At 39.7% G+C, this 25,384-nt stretch overlaps 1 protein-coding gene across 7 annotated transcripts in view; it reads left to right on the top strand.

Annotated features, from left to right (window-relative positions):
- Positions 1-25,138, top strand: part of SFXN1 (sideroflexin 1) — a 40,776-nt gene extending 15,638 nt beyond the window's left edge. For 2 of the 7 annotated variants that reach the window (XM_077895490.1, XM_077895491.1), the window contains exons 3-9: positions 3,108-3,278; positions 4,008-4,106; positions 5,595-5,670; positions 6,240-6,325; positions 7,702-7,829; positions 10,064-10,113; positions 17,301-17,531. In XM_077895490.1, the coding sequence (XP_077751616.1) occupies positions 3,108-3,278; positions 4,008-4,106; positions 5,595-5,670; positions 6,240-6,325; positions 7,702-7,829; positions 10,064-10,113; positions 17,301-17,516 (826 nt within the window). In that variant the 3' untranslated portion in view covers positions 17,517-17,531. Of the gene's footprint in view, positions 1-3,107; positions 3,279-4,007; positions 4,107-5,594; positions 5,671-6,239; positions 6,326-7,701; positions 7,830-10,063; positions 10,114-16,764; positions 16,838-17,300; positions 17,532-17,737; positions 17,788-18,119; positions 18,168-22,536 lie in introns of those variants that run through there. The other 5 variants (XR_013378085.1, XM_077895494.1, XM_077895492.1 and 2 more) reach the window with 5 other exon arrangements.
- Positions 25,139-25,384: the final 246 nt, after the last annotated feature.

Below are 25,384 nucleotides of genomic sequence, written 5' to 3'. Positions count from 1 at the left end.
AATTATTCCTCAATAAAATTGATTTAATTTTTCAAAAAAAGGCTATGCTTCCCAATTCATTTGTAACACTGATCCTGTAAATGACAGAAGCACACTAAAAGAATGCAGTGGCCCATCTTGCAAATAATGTAAAAATCCAAAATAAAATACTAGCATGTTAAATCTGTTTCATTAAACTATGAACAAGTCGGATTTGTCCAGGAATACAAAGGTGATTTATTTTAGGACATCTATTAATGTAATTACACATCAAAGCAGGAAAGCATCTTGATAGATGCCCGAAAGAAGGTAAAATTATCCATGTTTTTCTCAGAAAATAATCAATGAGGAATAATGTACAGTATTTCTTACATATGATGAAGAATACACATCCCACATTAGCAGCCAGCATCACACTAAATAATGAAACAGTAGGGCTGAACTTTCCAGACAGTTCTGCAGAAAAGCAATCCTGTGGAATATTCCCCCCCTCCCCCCAGAAAAGAGAGAGAGAAGGAAAGAAAGAAAGGCAGAAGGACAAATAGAAAAAGAAAGAAAAAAAGAAAGAAAAGAAAAAGAGTCTTCCAGAGTCAAATTTCGAAAGATTTATATCCCATCTTTTTTTTTTCCTTAAATTTTTATTTTTATTTATTTTTTATTTATTTATTTTTAATTTTTATTTCTAAGTAATCTCCACACCCAACACAGGGCTGGAACTTACAACCCCAACATCAAGAGTTGCATGCCTCACTGAGCCAGCCAGACACCCCTACATCCCATTCTTAAGGATGTCACATCCTGTTGACTTTTGAAAGATTCCAGGAAGTATTCAGAGTAAAGAAAGCTGCCAGTCTGTTTTCCCAAACTTGAACATGGGACTGTTTTCTTTCCCGTAACAGCTAATAACATCTAAGAGAATACACTCCTAAAAATCTTGTATTACAAGGCATTCTCTTAAAGTCAGGAGCAAGTCAGAATGCCTCTATCTTCACTATTGTATAACATTGTTCTGGTAGCCCTCATCAGTTCAGTAAAGCATAAAGAAATAAGGGCACCTGGCCGACTTACCGGTGTGGTCCTAAATTTGAGCCGCACATTGGGGATAGAGATTGCTTAAATAGGAGGGAAAGGAGATCTTAAAAACAAGAAACAATTTCTTTTTTTCCTCTCTCTTTTTTTTCGCAAATGATGGTATTCTCACCAACAACTAAAGAAAGCAGTAGAACAAATAAGAGAATACAAGTGGGCTATACAGTTTCTTATACAACAGCAATAATCAGACAATATTTTTCAGATTTCATTCATAAGATTAAAAATATATATATACCTATATATAAAACATCTGGGAATACACTTACCCGGAAGTGTGAAGCAGTTCCAAGACTGCTGGGGGGGAGGGGTCATTAAAAGAAGCCTTTGGTAACTGGAGAAACATGCAGTAAGTCTGGATAGAAAGTCTTAATACAGTAGAGGTGTCAGCTCTCTCCAAATCAATACAGTTTCAGTCCAAATACAATTGTGCTCACCTGTAAAATTGACAGAAGAATTCTGAGCATTGTCCAGAAAATTAATGAGCATAACTCAGGCACTTTTGAAAGAGGAAAGGAGTCGTCCTGGCGGGAGAGACTGCTGTTCTACTGGGCACAGAATGGACTGTCAGAGGGTGGGCACGGGCCCCATAAGGTGAAAATAGTGGAAACTATAGAAAGCCCCAAAACCAAGCCCAGCATTCAGAGAATCTCAACTGATGATGACTATAGCATTTAAATCTTGGGTGTTAGGATGGCAGAGCAGCTAATGGGAAAGGCAAGTTAAGCAAGTTTCACATGTTCATATCTTCACATAAATTCCAAATAAATTAAGAACTTCAGAGACAGTTAAAAAAAAAAACTGGTAACAAAAGTGCAAGACAGAGGTGAATATTTGTATAACCCTGAAGCAGGTCAGAACTTTCTAGGCAGAGACTTTATTTGTTCCTACCTGACTACATAAGATAAAAATGTTCAGGGGAGCAGATTACACAGCTAACAAGATTACCCACAGTGAGTCAAGTTCACATGTGAGCCGCTTAAACAGTGAGGATGCTGCCGCCGCTGACGATCAATAGACATACTCGAGTACAGAAAAAGGACAAAAGGCGTATTCACAGCCTCAGTATTTTACACTTTTGTCTCAGCTAGTGTACTCATTTCTTTCTGATTAACCTTGGATGTGGGGCAAAATTTATTAATAAGGAGATTGACTTCCTCATCCTTTACAAACGGAAAAGATTAGAAGCAATTAAAGTGCCCACCAATAGGGATTGGGATAATCTACTATCTTATAATCGTACCGTGGGAACTGGAGCATTTAAAAGGATGATGTGTTACTTTTAAACTATTACTTCCACAAAGACCCTGATTCCAAATAAGGTCACAGTCTGAGGTTCTGGGTAGATATGAATTTGGGGGGATACTGATCAACCCAGTATAGATGATATAGAAGAAGATCTGAAGAAACAGAAAAGTGTTTAAAAAATACTATTCATTTTAGAAAGGTCATAAAGCGATGGTATGGGATTTATAGAGATCCTAAGTGGCTTATACAGATCCTACGAGACAGTGGCACTGTCTTCACAAAACAGTATAAGTACAAATGAGTAATCAAAGGCTTAAATGGTTTTAATTGCACTAAGAGTGTCTATATTTTCTAAATTTTTAGCAATGAACATGTGTTTCTTTGATAACAAGATAAAATAATGAGCCTTTCTAATTAGGATTTCAAACTGTAGGTATAAAAATGAATTCATGTTCTTAATTGCCTAACACAATTATCTATCTAATTGGTTGAAAATATTACAAGGTTTGCAAAGTTCAAAAAATATTTTTAAATATATCATTTAAAACAAAGAATATTTCAAAGTTGAACACTTCAAGATACAAGATAAGTTTTGTTTTTCAAAATTACAAAATTTGAGATACATGGGTTTGAAATGTTTTGTGTTACTATCTTTTGTGCTACTAAAATTTCACTGCAGGCATAGTTGTTTTAGGTAAGGGTAAACTTAAAAACTTTCTAGCTATACGTCTCTAGAGCACTGGTGAGATATTTGAAATGAATGGTTCTCTTGCTATTTCTTATTTCCCTAGGCAAGGAATTATTCCTCCAGGTCTTACAGAAAATGAATTATGGAGAGCAAAGTACATCTATGATTCAGCTTTTCATCCCGACACAGGTGAAAAGATGATTTTGATAGGAAGAATGTCAGCTCAGGTTCCAATGAACATGACCATCACAGGTTGTATGATGACATTTTATAGGTAAGTTATTAAGTGTAATAACAGCAATTCATTTTATAGTACAGAAGCTTAAAGTACATTTGTGTATGTAAATAGTTTTATTGAAATGAATGTCATTTCACATTGAGTTCCATTTTATATAAATGTCACAACTCTAGGGTTTTTTTTTAACTTTTCCCTGTGCTAAATTCTCTTTGTTATTCAAAAGGAGACTGAATTTTTCCCTAACTCTTACATCCAAAAGAAAATGAGATGGAGAAAGAAAATTAAAAAGTCGCTAAGCAAATTCTCTTTTTAATCCATTCATAAGATACAAATATAAGTGTAGGTGTGGCCATAGACAGACATTTAGGCTTGCATGTGCCATTAGGAGGGATCAGGGCTACTTCACCTACAGATGGCTTGCTTTTTCCCCAAGAGAAGGCACCTGACATTTGTTGAGTGCCTACTGTATGCCAGGCTCTCTACAGAGTTAAGATCAAATTTAAGGATGGTAACTTGATCCTCACTGTAAACCTTTTGAGGTTAGTGTTAACCCTATCTAAAGAAGGAGGATACTGAGAATCAGAGGATGGACACCTGCCCCACCACACAGGTCCAAAGCCTTCGACGCAGAACGCAGGGTCTTTGACCTAGCGTACTCCCTCGGCAGTCCATCTCCTCTGTGGTTACTGGTGTTCACATTTTCTGTCCTGCACAGCGGCTAGATCACAGGCGATGGCCGGTATGTGATGGATCACTCTGTTTTAGGACCACGCCGGCGGTGCTGTTTTGGCAGTGGATCAACCAGTCCTTCAATGCCGTGGTCAATTACACCAACAGAAGTGGAGACGCTCCCCTCACTGTAAAGTAAGACTAGACCAGTTAATGGTTCTCTGTTTCTCAGGGTACATTTGGTTCAGCGGTATATAAGCTGTTGATTTGTTCGGAATATCATGGGGCATATTGTACAGTAATGTTTCCTCTCCTCCCTTCTTATCAAGATGATTGTTCTCAGCCTGCCTTCTCAGACATAACTCATGCTGTTAGGCAGATTTGTCTCCCACATCCTCAGGTTCCCCCTGCAGAACACATTTCTGGGAGTTCAGGACCCACCTGTGGCAAATGATAAGCTGTGCCCTCATCTACCCTGAGCCTGTGGCCAGATAACAGCATCAAAAGTAGCGGCGTTCATAGTGTGATTTTTGCAGAAACCAAGGAGATTTGTCTTTACATAAGCCAAGTATAGAGCCAAACAGAAGGTGAATAAGTTTAAAATGTTACCTCCTGTAAAAAACTGTTTGAACAGGCTTAAGTGATTAGTGAACCAAAACTTTTAGCTCAATTTGGAGAATACTTCAAAAGTGTTTTCTTTATTTGTCACCTTTAAATGGCTTTGGGCAGTCCATTGTCTTCCCTTGTCACCATATGAAACAAAGGCTATGGAAATCTGCCATTGGCAGTGTTTATCAAACCTTCATTTCTTGCAACCCCTTGAATTAAAACTTATTTTATTTATATATTTTTCTTACACAGCATACAAGGGGGCGAGGTGTGGACAGAGGGAGAAGGTTAGACAATCTTAAGTAGGCTCCATGCCCAGCAGGGAGCCCAGCATGGGGTTCGATCTTACAACACTGAGATCATGACCTGAGCCGAAACCAAAAGTTTTAAGATTTGATTTATTTATTTATGAGAGACACCGAGAGAAAGACAGAGACACAGGGAGAGGAAGAAGCAGATTCCCCTCAGGGAGCCCATTGAGGGACTCGATCCTAGGACTCCAGAATCTCAACTTGAGCCAAAGGCCAAGCCAAGAGCCACCCAGGTGCCCCAAGAGTCAGACACTTAACTGACTGAGCCACCCAGGTGCCCCTAAAAGTTACTTTAAAATAGAATAGAAGGGAAGAGCAGTGCCTAACTGCCTGTTGAAGATGGGACTTTTAGTACTTCTATACCATAACTTATAATTTTAAGAACAGCATTGTACTTTTACTTCCAGTTTGTATATTTATAATTTTGAGAAGTACTTTTTATTTAAGCAGATGCTGCCCACACTTAGGCCAAGATGCTTTTTCCTGCTCGCTCGCAGCCCCCTCTATCCGCCCCCAGGGCCCGTTCCCTAGGGCCGCTTGCCGTAGGTGGTGGTGGGCTTGTCTGCAAAAAATGCCACTCTTCCAGGGTCTGCTTGCTTCCCTACTATATGTGTCTGTTTGTGAAGTGATCATGAGTGTTGTTTTGTGGGATCTTCCTTCATAATCATGCTCTTTCACTTTCCCCCTCGTTTCTTCCAAAAAATGTCAAACCCGGGTTTCTTGATGTGCAACTTGTTTTTCACGCACTGCTCTTTCTTTTCAGTGAATTGGGAACAGCTTATGTTTCCGCGACAACTGGTGCCGTAGCAACAGCTCTAGGCCTCAATGCATTAACCAAGGTACTTGGATTTTTATTTCCCTAGTAAGACTTCTTAATTTGTCCTCACCTGCCTGGCTCCAAGTCTCTCGATTATTTCCCAAAATAGTTCAAGTCCTGGGACTTTCTTATTACCATCATTATCTTCACCTATGTATCTCAATTGGGCCTTCCAATGAACTGGGGAAGGGCGGGCTGTCACTGGCGATGTCTGCCAAGCCCCTGCTCCATCCTTGGTACTGGGTCCCACATGCTCAGTGTTCCCTGACCCTAAATGCCCACTAGAGGCTGTGTGCCGATGAGTGTGCCAGCACCCGCACCTCTGGAGAAGAGCAGTTGCCAGCACCTGAACTCAAGACCCTAGTCCATTAGGCAGGCCAATCTGGCCAGTGTCTTGGAAGTGTGCCTTATCCCAGTTGCCCATACTGGAAATAGACAAACACCACCGGAAACAAATTTTCAAAGTACTCCTGGCCTGAGCTTCTGTATAAAGAAGACTGTTTTTAGCAGATTTCAAGAAGAAATAAGTATTTTGCATTTGGTCATACGGGCAAAAGTAAGATAATGCTTTTGGGATTTTTCTTTCTGCAGCATGTCTCACCTCTCATAGGACGGTTTGTTCCCTTCGCTGCAGTAGCTGCTGCTAATTGCATTAATATCCCCTTAATGAGGCAAAGGTAAGGTTCATATGTAGTCTTAGAAAAGACTGGTGCTTGACAAGAGAGTGTTGTAATAAGTTTTGTTGAAACTTTTAACAATTTGTTTTAATTTTTACAGATGGAATTATATGGGACCTGGGGTTGCTTCAGAGTAATGTGTCATGGGCACAGGGATGGGTCCATTTGTGAAACAAGCTTAGCCATCAGTTGCAAATTATTGAAGTAGGCTGATGAGTGTAGGGAGGGTGGTTAGAAGACTCCCTGCTTCTGTGTAATAAAAAGTTTAAAACATATATCTCAAACTAACATGTAGCTGTTCTAGAGCTAGGCAAAGAAGGTCTATACACAGAAAGTTTATTTCCTAAAATAGGTTCTCCCCTTCCCACCCTAGAACTGTCCTATTGGGTTTAAAGTAATATTAATCCATATTTTTGGAAGTATTCTATAGAACTGGCAAAAATTAAATGAGAAGAATAAGAAAAAGCATAATGAAAAATAGGGTAGCAATAGGAGCTATAATTTTAGTGTTAGTAACTAGAATTAAATATCTAGTAGTGCCATATATTAGTGATTCCTATGTCAGGATAGTTAGTTTACTTAATAATGCCATATATTTATATTTATCTCTCATTTGGAAAGTTCAGATTTGCACATGAGCATAAAAATTAGCCTTATCTTTAAGTTAGCATATTCACCCTTTAAGTTATATTGTTATTAAAAATGTAACACCTTTTTAAAAATAAATAAATTTTTAAAAAGTAACATTTTTTTAAATGGAGTTTACTAGTGTTATTTTACTTTTTTTTTTTTAAGATTTTATTTATTTATTTATTTATTTATTTATTTATTTATTAGAATGCACGTGCAGGGGAAGGGGCAGAGTGAGAGGGAGAGAATCTCAAGCAGACTCCTTGCTGAGTGGAGCCTGACACCAGGCTTGATCCCACAACCCTGAAATCATGACTTGAACTAAAATCAAGAGTTGGATGCTCAACCGACTGAGCCACCCAGGTGCCCTGTGTTATTTTACTTTTATGCCTATCACATAAGGATTAGACTTGTTCATGGTATTAAAAATAGACCTATTAGGGCAGCCCCAGTGGCTCAGTGGTTTAGCGCCGCCTTCAGTCAAGGGCCTGATCCTGGAGACCCGGGATCAAGTCCCGCGTCGGGCTCCCTCTTTTCCCTCTGCCTGTGTCTCTGCCTCTCTCTCTCTTTCTCTCATGAATAAATAAATAAAATCTTAAAAAAAAAATAGACCTATTAGTGCTAAAAATGTACCCATTGAGTGGGTATTAGGACTAAGTAAGGACTTGATTTTCCATGACCCAGTGCTTTTCCAACCATTTCATGAAGGCATCTGTGAACTTCTTTGCATGTGTTTTACTCGGCAGGGAACTCAAAATTGGCATTCCTGTCACAGATGAGAATGGGAACCGCTTGGGCGAGTCGGCCAATGCTGCAAAACAAGCCATCACACAAGTAGTCATCTCCAGGATTCTCATGGCAGCCCCGGGCATGGGTTAGTAACTCTCTGTCAGCGAGCCCTGGCTGTAGTCTGAGGGGCAGGAAGCCACAAAGCAGTTTAAGCAGGGGAGTGGTGTAATTCGTAGGCTTTAGCTGCCTGACATTGGGTGCTGTGTCAGGAGCAGAGTGAAGAGGGCCAGTCGTGATGGTTGGAGACTGGCCAGGAACCTGGCTCACTATAGCAGGCCAGTGATAGAGCTGGTGTGGATCAGGGTAGTGACAGTATGGGTCAGGAGAACTTGAAGGCAAAGAATTTGATTTTTGTAAATCGTAAGAAACTTCTAAAAGTTCTTGAATCAGAATAATTTTTACTGAAGATTTATTTGTATTGATGAGAAACTCTTAGAATACAAACCAGGTTGGGTTGGTTAGAGCAGCTATTAAGATGTATGCCAAGTTTCTACTCAGTTTTGTCAGTAGAGCTTGGAGTCAGCATAATCCACAGCCAAAATCTACACTGTATATAGTTCCTCTAAGATTCTGAGCCCACTCCTAGGGCTTCCCACAGGTACCCTCAGACCAACGGCTAAGAAAAGATTCTCAGACTTACCCAGAAACCAGAGGGCCTTGGAAGTCTAATGCTCTTTCCAGAAAAAGATTGAAATTAATATGATTGATTTTATCATCTAAATACAAAAAGCACCTGGCTATTAACCAAGCTCTCACAGGATGCATACTTAATTCAGTTGCCATCAGGTTGTCCTGCTAGTATCTCTTCTTGTCTTTGAGTTCCTTTTGTCATTATGAATCTCATCAGTGGACCAAAGTTGAAGGAAAGAGCCTGAAGGAAAACTTCAAGGAACTGTATAATGGCATCAGTTACAATCACAGATAATTGGGATCTGGTTGAGCCACCATTAATTGATGGAACAAAGGAACCCCTTTGGCACCCTCATGAGACAGCAGTGTGCACTATGGGGGGGTGGGTGCCCTGTGGGAGCCACAGTCGTGAAACAGACCAGGTCCCCTGAGTCTGGCACCAGCACACGGTTGCTAACCTATGAGGAGCTGCAGCGCCTGCCCCAGCATGCCTGCTGAGCCTAGATTTCCAGATCCTCCTAAATCAAGCTTGCAACTCCAGCTTCTACCCTGCATTTGCTTTTGGTTTTGGTTTTGTTCTTTCCCATTTTGAAAGATAAGGTTCCCCTTTGGAGTTCAGCCAGCCCAATGGATCTATTTCTAGAGGCTTGGTTATTTTATTTAAAATTTTTTTTATTTTATTTATCTTTTTACAATTTTATTTATTTATTCATGAGAGACACAGAGAGAGAGAGAGGGGCAGAGACACAGGCAGAGGGAGAAGCAGGCTCCATGCAGGGAGCCCGATGTGGGGCTTGATCCCAGGATTCCAGGATCATGACCTGGGCCCAAGGCAGATGGTCAACCACTGACTGACCCAGGCATCTCGAGTCTTGGTTATTTTAAACATAATTTAGTCCCTGGAGAAGAAACACAACTTTTGGGTCCCAATAAAATCTATGGAGGTAGTTGCCATATTGAAGTGGTTGCTGTGACAGTCTGATAGAAATTGTGAGTAAATAATAAATGAATTACCAGTACCCAAAGTGCGTTACTGTCTCTAACCATCACAGCCAGTGTAATAGAATTCTCCCCATTTTATAGATGAGGAAAACAGAAAACTCAGGCTCAGAGAAGTTAGATAACTTTTCTAGGATCACTCAAGGCAGAAATCTTTTTTCTTTTTTTTAAGGCAGAATCTTTATATGGAATGCCACGTGGGATGGATGCCTGGGGGAGGTTGCATTTGTTTTATTAGTACAGGAGGGAGAAGTTCCTGATGTTTGTACTGTTGCATATTTAAAGTTAAATGTAAAGTCCTCTACAAGATTATAAAATTTTCTGGCTGGTAAAGAGCATTACATTGTTTTTAATTTTTTTAAAGATTTTATTTACTTATTCATGAGAGACACAGAGAGAGGCAGAGACAGGAGAAGCAGGCTCCATGCAGGGAAGCCCGATATGGGACTCGATCCTGGGACTCTGGGATCACTCCCTGAGGTGAAGGCAGAAGCTCCACTACTGAACCACCCAGGCGTCCCAATTTTTTTTAAATACTCAAGTATTTTAAAGACTTATTATTGCAAATAATTTCACTCAGCCAGTGTGAAAATAGCCCAAAAGTGACGTGAGTCTTTTATAAAACTGTTGAAAAAGACGTGAGCTGAAAATAAATATTAAAGACTTAAGCAGATCTATCTTTACTTACAGCCATCCCTCCATTTATCATGAACACTTTGGAGAAGAAAGCCTTCCTAAAGGTAAGCCCTGCTTCTATTAATCTTTGTCTCAATCCTTTCAGTTCCTTTTCAGACTTCACACTATACAGAATATTTCCTACCCAGTGAATAAAGAATTTGAAGGCCATTGGCACTTGGGCACCCACGTAAATAAAAAGATGTTTCCAGGAACATTTTACTTCTGATCCCAGAAATTTGAAAAAGCTTTCATAAATGAAAGCAGCTGCCCACTCCTCTTGAGGGGTTATACTCAGTTACACACTTATCTTAGTCATCACCTAGGTACCTAGTTAGGTGATAATGAAGAGATAGTGTGAATTTGGAATGATGTGTTTATAAGTCATTGTAGATACTATTAGAAATGGAAAGAGAGTTTGGAGTGGTAGCTTTGTAGAACCCTGTATATATTTCCAGTGTATTTTTGTTTGGTGATCATGTCTAGTAATTCATTGATCTATCAGCCACCTCCTTCCAAGTTCTGAAAGTACTACAGGATGAAACTCACCAAGGACCCTCAATGCTTGGCATTGCTTTTGTAGCTTCCACAGCTTAAAGCAATAGTGTTCATGCATCCCTTATATTTTCCAATTCTTTAACAAGTGGGATACAGTAGAATAGGGTGACTCACTTGGCTCATGTGGTTGGAAAGCGGCATTGTTAGATCTGATAGGAGAAAGGAGCCATCCTCTTTGCTGGAGGAGCAGGTGTGTTGTGGGGAGGACCATAGCTCTCTTGAGGTGAATTGTTTCGGGTCTTAGAAACAGAACTGTGACACTGAGGGGACACTATAAAGCTGTGACACTGAGTGGACACTATAAAGCTTCGAAAAAGGACATAGTTCACAGGCCAAACACTTCCTGAATGATTTCATTCATTAGGAGTATTCTAAATGTGCAACAGGTATGTTCACTGACCCATATACTCCCCCTGGGCCCCAGAAGGAAAGCTACAGTCGGCACTAAGGGAACACTTCATAACCACTTTCAATATAATTATGTTCTTAGATAAGTAAGCCAGAAAGTTTGCTATGAGGAACCAGTAATGCTGAGTGCCTCATTTGATCCATGTATCCAAGTTGTTACCTGTCAATGCACCAACCGCATGTTAGCAAAAGGGGACCCTCTCTCTAGCACCTTTTCTCATAATCTTTCTTGGGAGCTTTGGGCACATGGAAGAGTTCTCTTCCCTGAGTGCATCCTCCTCTAGCAATCATAGACATCAGTGTGAATTGTGCAATTGAGTGTCATAGTGACTCTATAGGGACTGATCTGTCCCCCAATACAAAATGGTTATATGTATGTATGTGCACAAATATATATGCAGTAAAGCTATTGATATAGACCAGAATGTCACTGTGGACTCCCCCAACATTTTACCTACTTGACTAAGCTCTTATTTTGAGAATTAATGAAAAAGTTGCCCATATCTCTCTCTGGTGCAAAGCTTAGAAAAGATTGACTCTTAAAAGATGCTAATGGATTAGTTTATGTACTTGAACAGTGACTGTATCCTAAAACTACCAAATTATACACACATTTGGAATTCATCAGCTTTGACGTCTGAGTGGTTTTCAGATAATCTGAAAAAAATTCATCTTCTGTCCTCTATCCATCCCTGCTCCACTTAGAGGAAGTGATTCAGGCTTTGAAGAAAAAAATACAATCAAATTAATTGAAATGGGATTTGTCAGCATCACTCTCCAGGATGCCAGTAGTAAGTGGTCCATCTAGTACATCCATAACTTTGCAGACATTGACTTTTGATGCCCTGTATTCTCCTCTATTGGCTCTTGATCAGGAAGGTGCTAGGCTTATAGTAGCTCGGCAAGAACATGTGTTGACCCAGGCAATCTTTTGACTTACCTGGTTGGTTAGCTCCTAAGGTAGTGGCACGCCAACCTCAGGAGCAGTGGAGGACCACAATAAAACTAACCCCCCTCCCTCCTGCTGAATTAAAGCAAAAACTCAGGTTTTTAAAGCAAGACTAGCTGTCTAGGTCAGTTATGAGGCTTGGAAATTGTCACCTGACGTAATTGTCTGACGTAATAAGTGACAGCTTTTGCAAGAAAGGAGTAATAAAATGCGGCTCTTTCACCAGTAGTGTTACAGGGTTATGATTGTTGTGAATCTGCAGGTATCTGTGAAAGCAGATGGGAGGCCACTTCCAGTGGTAGCATCCCCACTGCTGAAGCCTTCCTGCTCTCTTCTCTCTGCCTTTCAAATGTCACCCAACACCTCTTTAGCAGAAGGATCTCTGCAACCTGGCTCTGGAGCTCAGAATCTTGCCACCTGCCCCTGTGGATGGCACTTTATTCTACAGACTCTGGCTCTGGCCTTTGGGCACTGAGCACACTCTAGCTGCTAATATGTGTCCTGATCATGGCTGGATTCCATTCTAGAAGAAAGTCTGCATTTGAAGCTCTATTAATGCTGAAAAGTTAGGTCACTGGGGAAAACACAAAATGACGTTTGGTACATTATTATTCTCCTAATGTAGTCATACCTTGGTGCTCCTGGGGTCTCAGCATTGTTGGAAAAGTTGCTCTGGTTACTCTGACCTCCGAGTGACAACACTGGACAGAAGACCTAGTTGGGCATCCCGCATCATTTTCTTGCTGTGACAGATAGAAATTGCTTGGAGATGCAGTCTAATAGCATTTCCTGTGTGAAGGAGCCAGCAAATGATACAAGCAGTGAGCCACCCATTGCCACTCTGTTGTGGGCTTTTTCACATTAATAAATGAATTTAGATTGTTTTCCTTCCTCATCTGTTTGCAGTTTTTGGCTTTGCTTGATACTGCTTGATACTTCAGTAGTAACTTGGAGGCGTGCCACCTCATCGGTCCTTCACGAAGAAGTGCTCCACCTGCCCCACTCTCCTCCAGTGAAGAGCCTCCCCCAAAGCTGGGAGAGGAGGCTGCCAGCCTCAGAACCCCTGTGGCCAAGGCCAGAGCGGTGGTCAGAGTAGCTCATGAATCAGTCCCAGTGTCCCGCTAGTTGCAGGGGGTTCGGTTGTAGCTGTGCTGCTTTATACCTCAGTGGAGAATGTTGCTTTGAAAAAGTAATGGCTAAATGTTGAGCTATTTGTACACACATACCACTCCCAAGTGCAGCATTGCCTTACAGTACTGCCTTTCATTGCCTGAAATACTGCATTTTGCCCTTGGAGAGAATTCCATAATAGGACTGAACTGTTAGCATAGCTGTTACTAAGACACAGGTAGAGGTGGCTTATGTTAATATCCATACATTTCCATCTTCAGAGCACTTTCACATGCATCTTGAAAGGCAGGCTTTACCGTGTGCCTTTGACAGAAGCTCCAGGGATCATTTTTCCGGCAGCTCATAATGTCCACGTGGGTGGTGTTGGCCTCACTTGGCCCCCTGGTTGTCCCACAGCTCAGCGGCTAGATGTGCGCCTCCGTAAGGATGTACTTATCTGGCTTTTACCTTGGACGTGACCAAACTCCTCTGCAAACATGAAACAATTTGAATATTCTTGGCTTTTTTAACAGTAAGCTTGGGGAGCATTCAGGATGACTCATCCCTCCCCCTGTGCCTTATCTTTTCCCAAGTGGAGTGCTGGAAAAAAGCCTCAGCGGTGGGCAGGTGACTCACAGAAATCTTTGCAATGAACTAAAAAGCTCACTGCCTAAAATTTGGCACTTCAAAGAATGGTGTTCTTGAAGAATAACTCCTGTGGCCTCTTCACCTTGTTGGCACTTTCACTGGGAATAAGTAAAGTTAATATGGTTTGGGTCAGATGATAGTTCCTCATTCCTTAAGTTCTTCTACTTCCATATTCCCTTTAATAAAGGTGGACTGCTCTGTCTACTCAGTAGATTTTCAGGGCTTTCCATTAGTTAAATGTGAGTGCAGCATTTATTTGTCCATTCACTCATTTATTTACTCAGCTGTCTTTCGCTGAGTGCCTGTTATGTGCCAAGCAATGTGCTAGGTGCTTGAGTCGTAGAAATAGGGCTTGAGCCCTGCTCACGGGGACCTGATAGCACAGTGATGGGAAGAGGCACAGGGCAGTGGTTCTAATACTTGGTGATTGCAGCACAAAGGGAATAGAAGAGGTGTCTCCCTCAACTACAGGGGGTGGCAGAGACTTGAAGAGGACAGGTCAAGGGTACATGCTTTGCAGAAGCTCAGAGAGGACACACAGCATGGCTTACATGGCCTGGGACACACAGCAGGCCAGTTGCCTGGCATGTGGGCCGTGTATAGGGAATTGACTATGCCATATATAAAAGTTAATTCACCATGATTCCTAGACTCTAAATATAAAAATATACAACTATGAAACTTCTGGTAAAAAATATAATAGATCGGGATCCCTGGGTGGCGCAGCGGTTTGGCGCCTGCCTTTGGCCCAGGGCGCGATCCTGGAGACCCGGGATCGAATCCCACGTCGGGCTCCCGGTGCACGGAGCCTGCTTCTCCCTCTGCCTGTGTCTCTGAGCCTCTCTCTCTCTCTCTGTGACTATCATGAATAAATAAATAAAATCTTTAAAAAAAAAAAATATAATAGATCATTTCTGAGATCAAGAGTTAGGCCAACATCAGAAAGGATGAATATCCACCATTTGCTTCAATGTGGATGGAACTGGAGGGTATTATGCTGAGTGAAAAAAGTCAGCTGGAGAAAGATAGTCATCATATGGTTGCACTCATATGTGGAATATAAGAAATAGTAAAAGGGACTATAAGGGTAAGGAGGGAAACTGAGTGGGGAAACATTAGGCAGGAAGACAAACCATGAGAGACTCCTAACTCTGGGAAGCAAACAACTGGTTACTGAAGGGGAGGTGGGTGGAGGGGATGAGGTCACTGGGTGACAGGTACTAAGGAGGGCACTTGATGGGATGAGCACTGGGTGTTATACTCTATGTTGGCAAATTGAATTTAAGTAGAATATTTTTTTAAAAAAGAGGCCAAGATTTCTTAGACATAACAGCAAAGGCAGTCCATAAAAGAAAACTCAATAAGTTGGACTTCATCAAAATGGTAAAATTCTGTTTTTTGAAAACCATGATGATGAAGAGACAAAAAGAGTGAGAAAAAATCTATACAAAGCTTGTATTTGATAAAGGATTTATACCCAGAAGATATAAAGAACTCTCAACACTCATTTAAGAAAACAAGCCAGCTTAAAAAATAGGCAGAATGGATATTTTACCAAATACGTATCTATATCAAATAAACACATGGAAAAATGCTCAGTATCTTTATTTGCTGGGGAAATTCACCTTAAAACTACATGAGCTACCACTAAACACCTATAGGAATGGCTAAAATCAAAAGGACTGACCGTAGCATGTGTTGGTGAGGATATGGAGAACTGAAACTCTCATATCCTGCTGGTAGGAATGAAAAGTGGTACAACTTTGGAAGATAGTTTGGTAGCTTCTTAAAAAGTGTAACAGACACTTACCATCTGATCGAGTCATTTTACTCCTAGCTGTTTACCTAGGAGAAATGAAAGTGTATGTCCATAAAAAACGAAGGGTTCACAGCAGCTTTATTTGCAATAGCCAGACTCTGGCAACAATCCAGATGTTCATCAGCCAGAGGATAGATTATCAAATTGCACTGTGCCCATGCAACAGACTACTTCGTTCAGCAAGGGAAGGTAGTGAGCTGTTGATACATGCAACAACCCAAATGAATATCAAAATGATTATACAAAAGAATAGATACCATACATAAAATGCTAGAAAAATATAGCCTGTTATATAGTGGCAAACAGGAGAGCAGAGATTGCCAGGGCCCCATTCCTGGGGGGTAGGATTTAGGAAAGAGCAGAATTGCCAAGAGCACAAGGAACAAGGAAAGAATTAAGAGTGACAGATAAGTTCTTACCTTGATCATGGACCATGGAGATGGCTTCACAGCTGAATACATATATAAAAACTCACGCTGTACACATCAAATATGTGTGCAGTTTACTGTCAGTAAAGTTATTAGAAAAAAATCATGGCAAAAGGAAGACTTTAGTCATAGTAAACTTTTTGAGCTTTTACCTCATTAAATTTAGATCTTTTTAACTTAGATTACTGTCTTTAATTCATTGGAACTTTTATTTACAATTTCCTCTGTTTGCACAATTCTAAGTTTGTGAGTATGTAGGGGAAGATCAGACAACCACAGCTCACTCACTGAGTCTCAGGCTAAGTGGTATTTAAGAAGTAGGGATGAATTAAGTGGATGGGGTGCCGGAGAGGAGTCGGGAGATGGGATGACGTCCAGCTTACATTAAGTCAGAATTCTCTAGGATCCTTGTTGTTACTGAGAGCCTTTCCATCGAAACTATTGGCCTCGTTTTCTCTTGTACACATCCTTCTTTGAGATTACTTGCAGCTGTTCCCTGGGATAACAGGTGAACCCTGTTTGCTTTAGACAAGAGTCCACTTGAAATAAGAAGGCTACCCTCAGGGGCTCAAGTTCATCCTCTACAAAATCTCCTTCAGTACTTAGTTGGCTTTCCCATCATCCACGGCAGATGTCACATGTCGGAGAGGTGCCAGGACAAAGATTTACATCTCCTTATGAAAATCCACCATCATCACGTGAAGCCAGTTGGCCAAAATACAATATGATTTTTTCTTGCTGTCCTTTGAGGGGTGGGTCTGTCCCCTCTTGATGATGTTTCTCCCTTCCTCTCTAGTATATGCCTCTCTCCCCTCATGTTAACCTGTGTGACGTACCTTTTCGCCAGAGGAGTCTTCTCAGGGACCAGGGTACGCCTCTCATGCAAGCTTCTTTGGGATCATGATATTTTAACAGCTTGAGTTGACTCTGCACTAAGTTGGCTGATTTCATAACAACCAGTTCATAACTCAGATACCACTGTTTCAGGGGCCTTGTTTCTAGAACCATCTATCCCAACATTCTCCATATTGCATGTTTTGGTACCACTCCTTTTTGAAAACTAAAAATCTAACAATGCTTATTCTCCAAAAGACCAATCAACTCTTTCATTTCCATTTTTAAAAAAAGTGACAGGCAACATTTTTCTGTGCCAGCAATAGTTTTAGCCATATTGATAGCAACTAAAACCAAGAAAGGGAAGCTGCAGAGGAGGAGGGAAATGTTTTTGCTGGGTTTCTGCTACGCTTCTGGCAACGTCCTAGGTGCTTTACGAATGTTACCTGGCATATGTCCCACACACTTTAGGCAACTGCTGGGATCCTCGTTTTTCAGATAAGGAAACCAAAGCTTGGAGAGGTTGAGCTCTACCTGCCTCTGTCCCCACAGTCTGGAATGAGATGGCAGGGCAGAAAGTTGAGTTCAGGTTTGTCTGTCTTCAAGCCCTGGCACCGAGCTATACTGCCTCCTCAGCCAGGAGGTGAGTTACAACTAAATGGTAATGATTTCTCTACCTGTTTAGAGCCCTGCATCTCCAGACAGTATGTGTAAGAGACAAAAACTGAGAAGCCACTTGATCTTTGCATGTGCATTCGTTGACAGATCAAGGAGGCTATAGGAGTCAGGACTAACATGCTTGTTGCAGTGTGACCCCCAAATTTCACTAATCTGGATCTTGTAACATGAGAATTTCCTTCCTATTAAACAGTAAAAGAAATGATCTTTAAGAGCCTGTATAAAAAATAATCAAAATGATATATTTCTCAATACAGAGGTTCCCATGGATGAGCGCACCTATTCAAGTTGGATTAGTTGGCTTTTGGTAAGTGGGATTACTTTTATATAATTAATTTCTTTTTTTAAAGGTAAATAAACAGCATATGAAAGGTGAAGGAACGGGTGGATAGGGTTTTGAATGTGAGACTATCCCAGAACATCTGGAACGTATGGTTCCAACAATTAGATAGAGGTAAAGAAAAACCTTTTTAAAAATTACTTTGACAGTCCTTGGTAATAAAAGTATACAAACAGGACATTTTTTATAAGGAAATAAAATGCTTAAAAGAAAGGGGATTGTTAGAAAAGTAAAAAAGGAATCTGAAAGTCCTCCATTTCAAAAGGCTCTGATTTGCTCTTTTCTTTTCTTTTTTCCAGTTTGGTATTTGCTACACCTCTCTGTTGTGCTTTGTTTCCTCAGAAAAGGTATGTACTTGCTGTTCTTTGGAATGATCACCAGGTTTCTTCATCCTAAAAACCAGTTGAAGATGCAGGTGCTGTTACTGTTTCATTTGTAGGGAAGTCAAGATTCAAAAAGATGAATGAAGCCAAGAGATGGAGGTGGAAAAATCAAACACACATCTGTTTAATTTCAAAACTCTCTTTATCCAGCTCCACCATGACATTTGAAAATGTTTTATTCTTTTGGAAGAGTCAGGTTAACTCTGGCACAGATTCACTTTTATAAAAAATTTGAAATGACCTGTTGTCATCCAATCCATTGGCAAATGCAGCTTGTAACACAGAAATATCAGAATTTAAGATCCGCCCCAGGGATAGTAGTTATACACTTACTCTCAGTGCTTGGTTTATTTGCTGTCCTTCTTCCTATATAGTTTTTTGCCTGCCAATCCTTACTGTGTATTTCTATCATAAGCCACCCTTAAATCCCGCTTTTGATGGAAGAATGGGATCGATGGGCATTAAATCAGCATAGGATAATTCTGGGTCTCCACCCTCTTCCTGATCTGACATGAAAGCACCAAGAGCAGCATTTTGTTTTGCTTTTGTTGAAGGGTTCCCAGGGTCCTGCCTTGGTCACACCCCCATGTGCCAACAGGCCCCAAACATATGGTCCGTAAGGCCTAGGGTTTCAACGGACAATGAAGTGTGTTGGAACTAACTTTATTAGGTCCGCTCCACCTGACAGAGAACTCCACCTTTTATCTGCTCTTTTTTTTTTTTTTTTTATCTGCTCTTTCACTTCAGTCTTTGACTCCTACTGGTCTTAAATAGGGCATTGAATCTCAAGAAGAGGAAGCCTTGGATCCCCTTGCTGCCTAAAGCCATACCCCTCTGGGAGGGGGCAGGGCCTTTGCAACCTATTCTCTAAACCCAATACAGACATGTTTCCTCAAATCCAAAAAGGAGGAATTATACTTATTTACTTGTTCAAACCCCATAATCTCAGGCCTTAACATAAGAAAAACTTATTTCTCTAGTATATAACAGTATCCAATAGTTGACCTTTTACTCAGTGACTTAGAAAAAGTGTATGTGAAATGTTGAGAACACCTAATACAAGGTAAGCCCTTAATAAATATAGCTGTTATAATTTTGAGATTAAAGGATTTGAAAATCCATAAAGGAGCTTCCTACATAGGCCTCGGTTTAAGTGAAGTTTATTCCTGATTTCTTGCTTATACATATGTTTATTTTTCTTTTTGTTTCTTATTCATCAGTTGCATCAAATAGAATTACTCTTAATCCTTGGTTCATTACACGCTGTCCTTTTTGGTCCAAGAATGACCCTACTTTGTTTACTTTAATGATACCATGAACATCCATGAACCCACTGCCCATTCATGAATAAAAATTCTATGTTTTTGTAGGTTCTACCCAGCCCATACCCCTCCCTCCTGCAGATTTAACCATTATGCTGAGTTTTATATTTATCGTACAATTTCATTTAAAATTTTATTTATTTATTTATTTATTTATTTATTTATTTATTTATTTATTTAAAGATTGTATTTATTTATTCATGAGAGACAGAGAAAGAGAAGCAGAGACATAGGCAGAGGGAGAAGCAGGCTCCACGCAGGAAGCCCGATGCAGGACTTGATCCCGGAACTCCAGGATCATGCCCTGAGTTGAAGGCAGGTGCTTAACCACTGAGCCACCCAGGGGTCCCATATATATATTGTATATATATATATGTTATATATGTTACATATATATATTTATTTCTCATGTAGTTTAGTTTTGCCTCCTTGGGAACTTTTTAGGCAGTGGGGTCCTACCATATATAATCTTCTTCTACTCGTTCTTTTTTATTCAATATCACGTAGCTAAGATTCATCCATGTTACTGTATGCAAGCTAGGTTCATTCACTGTTTACTGCTGTATAATAGTCCGTTGTACAAATATGCCACAATCCTCCATTCTCCTGCACACATGGGAAATAATAAAAAATTCTCCTTAACAGAATTTGTGGGAATCAGCAAAAGTGTTGCTTTGAGAGACATTTATAGCTTTAAATATTAGAAAGGAAGAATGGCTGAAAATCAGTGCACTAAATGTCCGACTTAAGGTCAAAAAGTAACAAAAAGAATAAATTGCAGAGAAAGAGAAAGGAAGGACATAAGACCAGAAATAAGAAAACATAGAAGATCCAGGAAGTCAAAAGTTGGTTCTTTGAAAATAGTAACAAATAGTAACAGAATCATCTTGTGATGTCAGTCACAACAAAAGAAACAATATTATGAATGAAAAAAAGGTGTAACTACAGATACAGCAGAGTTAAAAAGAGAAGTGAGTATTATCAGCATCATTATTCCAGTAGATTTGAAAAGAGGCAATGGGGGCACCTGGGTGGCTCAGTGGTTGAGCATCTGCCTTTGGCTCAGGTCATGATCCTGGGGTTCTGGAATCAAGTCCCGCATTGGGCTCCTGGGAAGAGCCTGCTTCTCTCTCTGCCAGTGTCTCTGCCTCTCTCTCTGTGTCTCTCATGAATAAATAAATAAAATCTTAAAAAAAAAAAAACAGCCAAATGGACAAATTCCTGGAAAAATATTAACAATGCTGAAAAATTAAAAAGTCTGAATTGGCATATCATTAAGGAAGTTGAAGTATTATTTAAACTTATATTTGGGGCACCCCGGGTGGCTCGGTGGTTTAGCGCTGCCTTTGGCCCAAGTTGTGATCCTGGAGACCTGGGATCGAGTCCCACGTCGGGCTTCCTCCATGGAGCCTGCTTCTCGCTCTGCCTGTGTCTCTGCCCCTCTTTCTCTCTCCTCTGTGTATTCTCATGAATAAATAAATAAAATATTTTTAAAAAATAAACATATTTGTACAAAGCAAACACAAGAACCAGGTGGTTTTACAGGTGGAGTTTACTCAACTGTCAGGAAACAGATTACTCCAGTTTTTAAAGAAACTCTCCCAGAAGATTTTAAAAAAAGAGAAAGAGTGTCTCTCCATCATCCAGGAAGGTTTGAATAACTGTAATTCCAAAATCAGAGTTGGTCTTTATAATATATTTAGTAATTATGAGTACTTCTAGATCAATGGAAAAATAGGACCAAGAGGGAATATAAGGTGTTGTTTAGAAGCATGGCTTTTGAGTCGAGAAAGCATGGCTTTTGATTTCAAATCTCAGGTGTCCTTCCAGTTTCCTTATCTATAAAACTAGGATAATAGCTGACTTTCAGGGTTCTCATGAGGATGAAAATGCATAATATCTGGCCCAAGAAACGATCAGTGTGTCATAGCATCATCATTATCTTTGGCATTATTTTAATACTACCCTTCATCCCACTATGTAGAACATAACCATGGTGATACTTTTTTTTTCTTTTTTAAAAAAATTGTATTTATTTATTCATGAGAGAAACACACAGAGAAGCAGAGACACAGGCAGAGAAAGAGAAACAGGCTCCTTGCAGGGAGCCCGATGTGGGACTCAATCCCAGGACCCCAGGATCATACCCTGGCCCGAAGGCAGACGCTCAACCACTAAGCCATCCAGGCATCCCGATACTTGTTTTTTATATATTCACAATTTTTCTTTTATTTTTTACATATGTTTATAAGTCTGTATCCTATTTTTAACTTCATATTTTCTCACATCTCAACTATATTACAGACCAATTCTTTTTAAAAGACTAATTACATATGAAAATGTTACCAGGTTTTCTGGTAGTAAACAATATTTCTTCATACTTTTATATAAGTGTGTATCTATAACAAAAAAGCAAGCTTAAAAATATATAACAAGTACTTTTTTTAAATGCATAAAGCAAAGACTATAACAGGTCATCTGTCAGTGTTGTATCACTAGGAGTATTGGATTTTTCTTGTACAGTTTAGTATTTTCTAAAAGGTTTGCAATAAGCATATATTGCAGTAAGCATTGTATGATACAATGGAGAAAAACATATTAGTGCAAGTGCATTTTTAGTGTTAAAAATTCCGCTAAATACATGTGTCTTTTTTGTTAATGGTGAATGTTTATATTGTTTTCCTTGAGGAAGCAGCAGTATTATTTCCTAACACCAGTAGGGTCTGAGAGTGTCCTTGCTTGCCTTCTTCCCAGCGATGAACAGTTTTTAAGCTTTTAATAATTGTTGAGTTCTTAAGGTACATTTCTTTGATTATCAGCAACAGTGAATTTTCTAAAAGGAACTGAGCACTCATTTTGAAGGCACAGAAAGTATTTTTCAAACAGGACTCTGTCTTAGAATCTCAGTCATGATTGGAGGTGGGTGGGGGGTAGTCCCTTCTCTGCTGTGTCCAGATTCTAGTTCCCTGCTCTGCCCATGTAATAATCTTATCATTTCTCCCTTATCCCAGTTCCATGTCTGTGACGAGCTTGGAGGCTGAATTGCAAGCCAAGATCCAAGAGACCTATCCTGAATTACGACGCGTATACTTTAACAAAGGATTGTAAAGTAGCAGAAGAAACTCTACAGCTTATCATGTCCACTGCAAATCTGGTGAGGAAAAGCCTGTTCGACCTGGGTTCTCCCAGTTACAGAAAGCTTTTAAAGATCCACATTAGCCTTTTAGAGTCAAGCTGCTACTTACAGCACAGCCCCTGGTATGCTATGGGCCAGGCACCCGACACCTGTTTTGGCTCCCTTATATTTGAATCACGATGTGATTTACAGAAATACCCTTCCTATAGCTTTTATAGTAATTGTTTTTCAAAGATAATATACCAGCCCTCACCCAGAGTTTTAAAAAGCACTGCTAGGCATAAAGTAGATGTTTAGTATACAGTCAATAAATATGTCTTGATTATCAGTGAGTGAAAAGGAAATCTGTATGAAATATTGGATTGTTATCCTGTTCTTGTTTTGAATCACTCAGCAATGATTGGGAAAAACACAAAAGCTCTTGAAGCTAAGCTATAAGAAATTATTGTAAATATTAAGGACATTTGCTTCCATTTTGGGCAGTAGGCAACCCAAAGTAGATGATAAGTCTTTTGAATTTATAAGATAAAAGCTCCTCCATCTACTTCCTGAAAGTCACAATAATAATAGACAGGTGTGATGAGCTATTCCTGCTGTCAACAACTGTATGCATTCATATTGCTGGTAGATTTCTTTGGTTGACTTTTAAGCTTATTGTTTTACATTCTTAGGAAGTTAATCTTACCTTGCATTTGTTGACTTTATATTCAATTATTTACATCAAATAATCAAATAACTGAAATGTACAAATGTCAAATTTTGGAAGTAATATTCAGTACCAATGCCGTATGACTGGATCGAATCTGGTTTGTTTGATTTTTTTAGAAATGAGAGCACAGTTCCAGCCAGCTACCTGTCTTTTCTCATCATTCTAATAGATCTCTGGCTTTCAGAAAGAAAAGGAAATAATGTGTACGTGAATCAGTGACTGATGAATTTTACTTGAATATTGTGTATTACATTCCACCCTGTTTAAAAATAAGGAATCCATGGACCACTGTTTACATCGTCTGTAGTAGCTTCACATATTTTTAATGTAACAGATTATGGTTTCAAATTCGAAGATGTTCAAGGTATATGCTAGGTGATTGTTCTGTTGAGTGAAGACCACTCAGTTCAATTGTTAATTCAGAGACTTATAAGTGAAAAAAAATGTAGTAGCTAGTTTTGACAGATTTTTCCAGATAATGTGACCAGACTGAATTTCCTCATAAAGAAAAAATGGTGTGCCTTGTGTCCGTGTTTCTCTTTTCTCTGAAAGGATTAATGGATCTGAAGCTTGGGACCACTCTGAGTCTTCCTTTGTGCCACCAGAATTTTCTCATTTAGATTTTCTGTCTTAAACCATTTGAGGCAAAATAGCTTCCCCATGACAGTCTTGCCTTGGATGTATTTTGTTGCCATAGATGCTTCTCTTTAAAAAAGTGGTAAGAGACTGAAATTCAAGTCAGATCTCCATGAGGTGCTGAAAGGGTGCTATTAATGTGAAAATGAAGCACTTGAGCCCCCCCACCACACTCCTGCCCCAGCTAATCTCAGAATTCTTACCACCTCACCCTCTCATTAACTGGTAGCTGCATCTTAGAATCTTTACCTTCACTGAGAAATTAATTAGCAACTGGCTTGAAGATTGATGAACTAATTGAAATTTTATATGTACGAGGAAGGGATAATGAATATGGAGATATGTCTTTTTAAACATTATTTATTGAAGCTTCCAACTCTTGCTGCTTTTATATAGAAATATTAACTGTATTGTTTAATCATGATTTATAAAAAGGAACAAATGAACCAAGATTGGCAGTCTTGCCGATCTCTTAGAAATACCATTTTTGGAGAAAAGTCCACAGGAAGTGCTTATAAGGGTAGTTATTCATATTTCTATTAACATTATAAAGAATTACAATTGTGCGTGTTTACTGACTGGCAGTTTTTATTTCAGTATTAGCACAGTGTCTCGCCAGTGTTGGAATCAATGTATTATTTCAGTTCAACTGGATGAAATGTTAATAAACTCAGAATGAAAATAAATTCTCTCTTTTATTTGTATGTAAAGGGTAATTCAGTTTTTGTCACAGTCGATGGTATCTTTCATTCAGACTTAATATCTGGGTACCATCATAACTCCTAACGAATGATAGTTTTGTATTATGCCTTCAGCAGGAAGCAGTTTCCTGTTCGTGGCTACCAGTCTTCCACCTTCGTGAACACCATATGTGCAGAGCACACACCCCTCACAGCCCCACACAGTGTAATTCCAGGAATGTTTATTATGAGCACAGGGGGAAGTGTGACTCTGCTTTTGGTCCTGATAACGAACACCGCTGCACATGGTGGTGAGGTAAATTTGCTCTCATATTGTTTGTCCGATTCTACTGTGGAACTAGCATTTGACATAGTTCATGGAGAAAAATCTCAATTAACTCAAGATTGGAGAGTGCCTTATTACCAGACTTAATAAAGGATGAGCATTTTAACCTTCTTGTCCATGTCGCTGCATCTGTTTTGTGACTGTAACTTGTCAAGTTACAAATGAGTTAACCGTATTCCAGGGCTTGGGTCTAGCAGTCAGACAGAGCTGGTATAATCTTGGTTGTACTCACTTTTAAAATATATGTTTGGGCGACTGACATTCCCCGTGACCTTCAGTTTTGTCTGCTTTGGTTTGGGAGAAAGTAATCAAATGTACCTCATAGAGTCGTTATAAAGATGAAAAAGAATCC

The sequence above is a fragment of the Canis aureus genome, chromosome 4 (genome assembly GCF_053574225.1).
Source record: "Canis aureus isolate CA01 chromosome 4, VMU_Caureus_v.1.0, whole genome shotgun sequence".
In the NCBI taxonomy this organism is placed as follows: Eukaryota; Metazoa; Chordata; class Mammalia; order Carnivora; family Canidae; genus Canis; species Canis aureus.
Note: the sequence above shows the minus strand (reverse complement) of the source record. Positions and strands in the feature narration are given on the sequence as shown.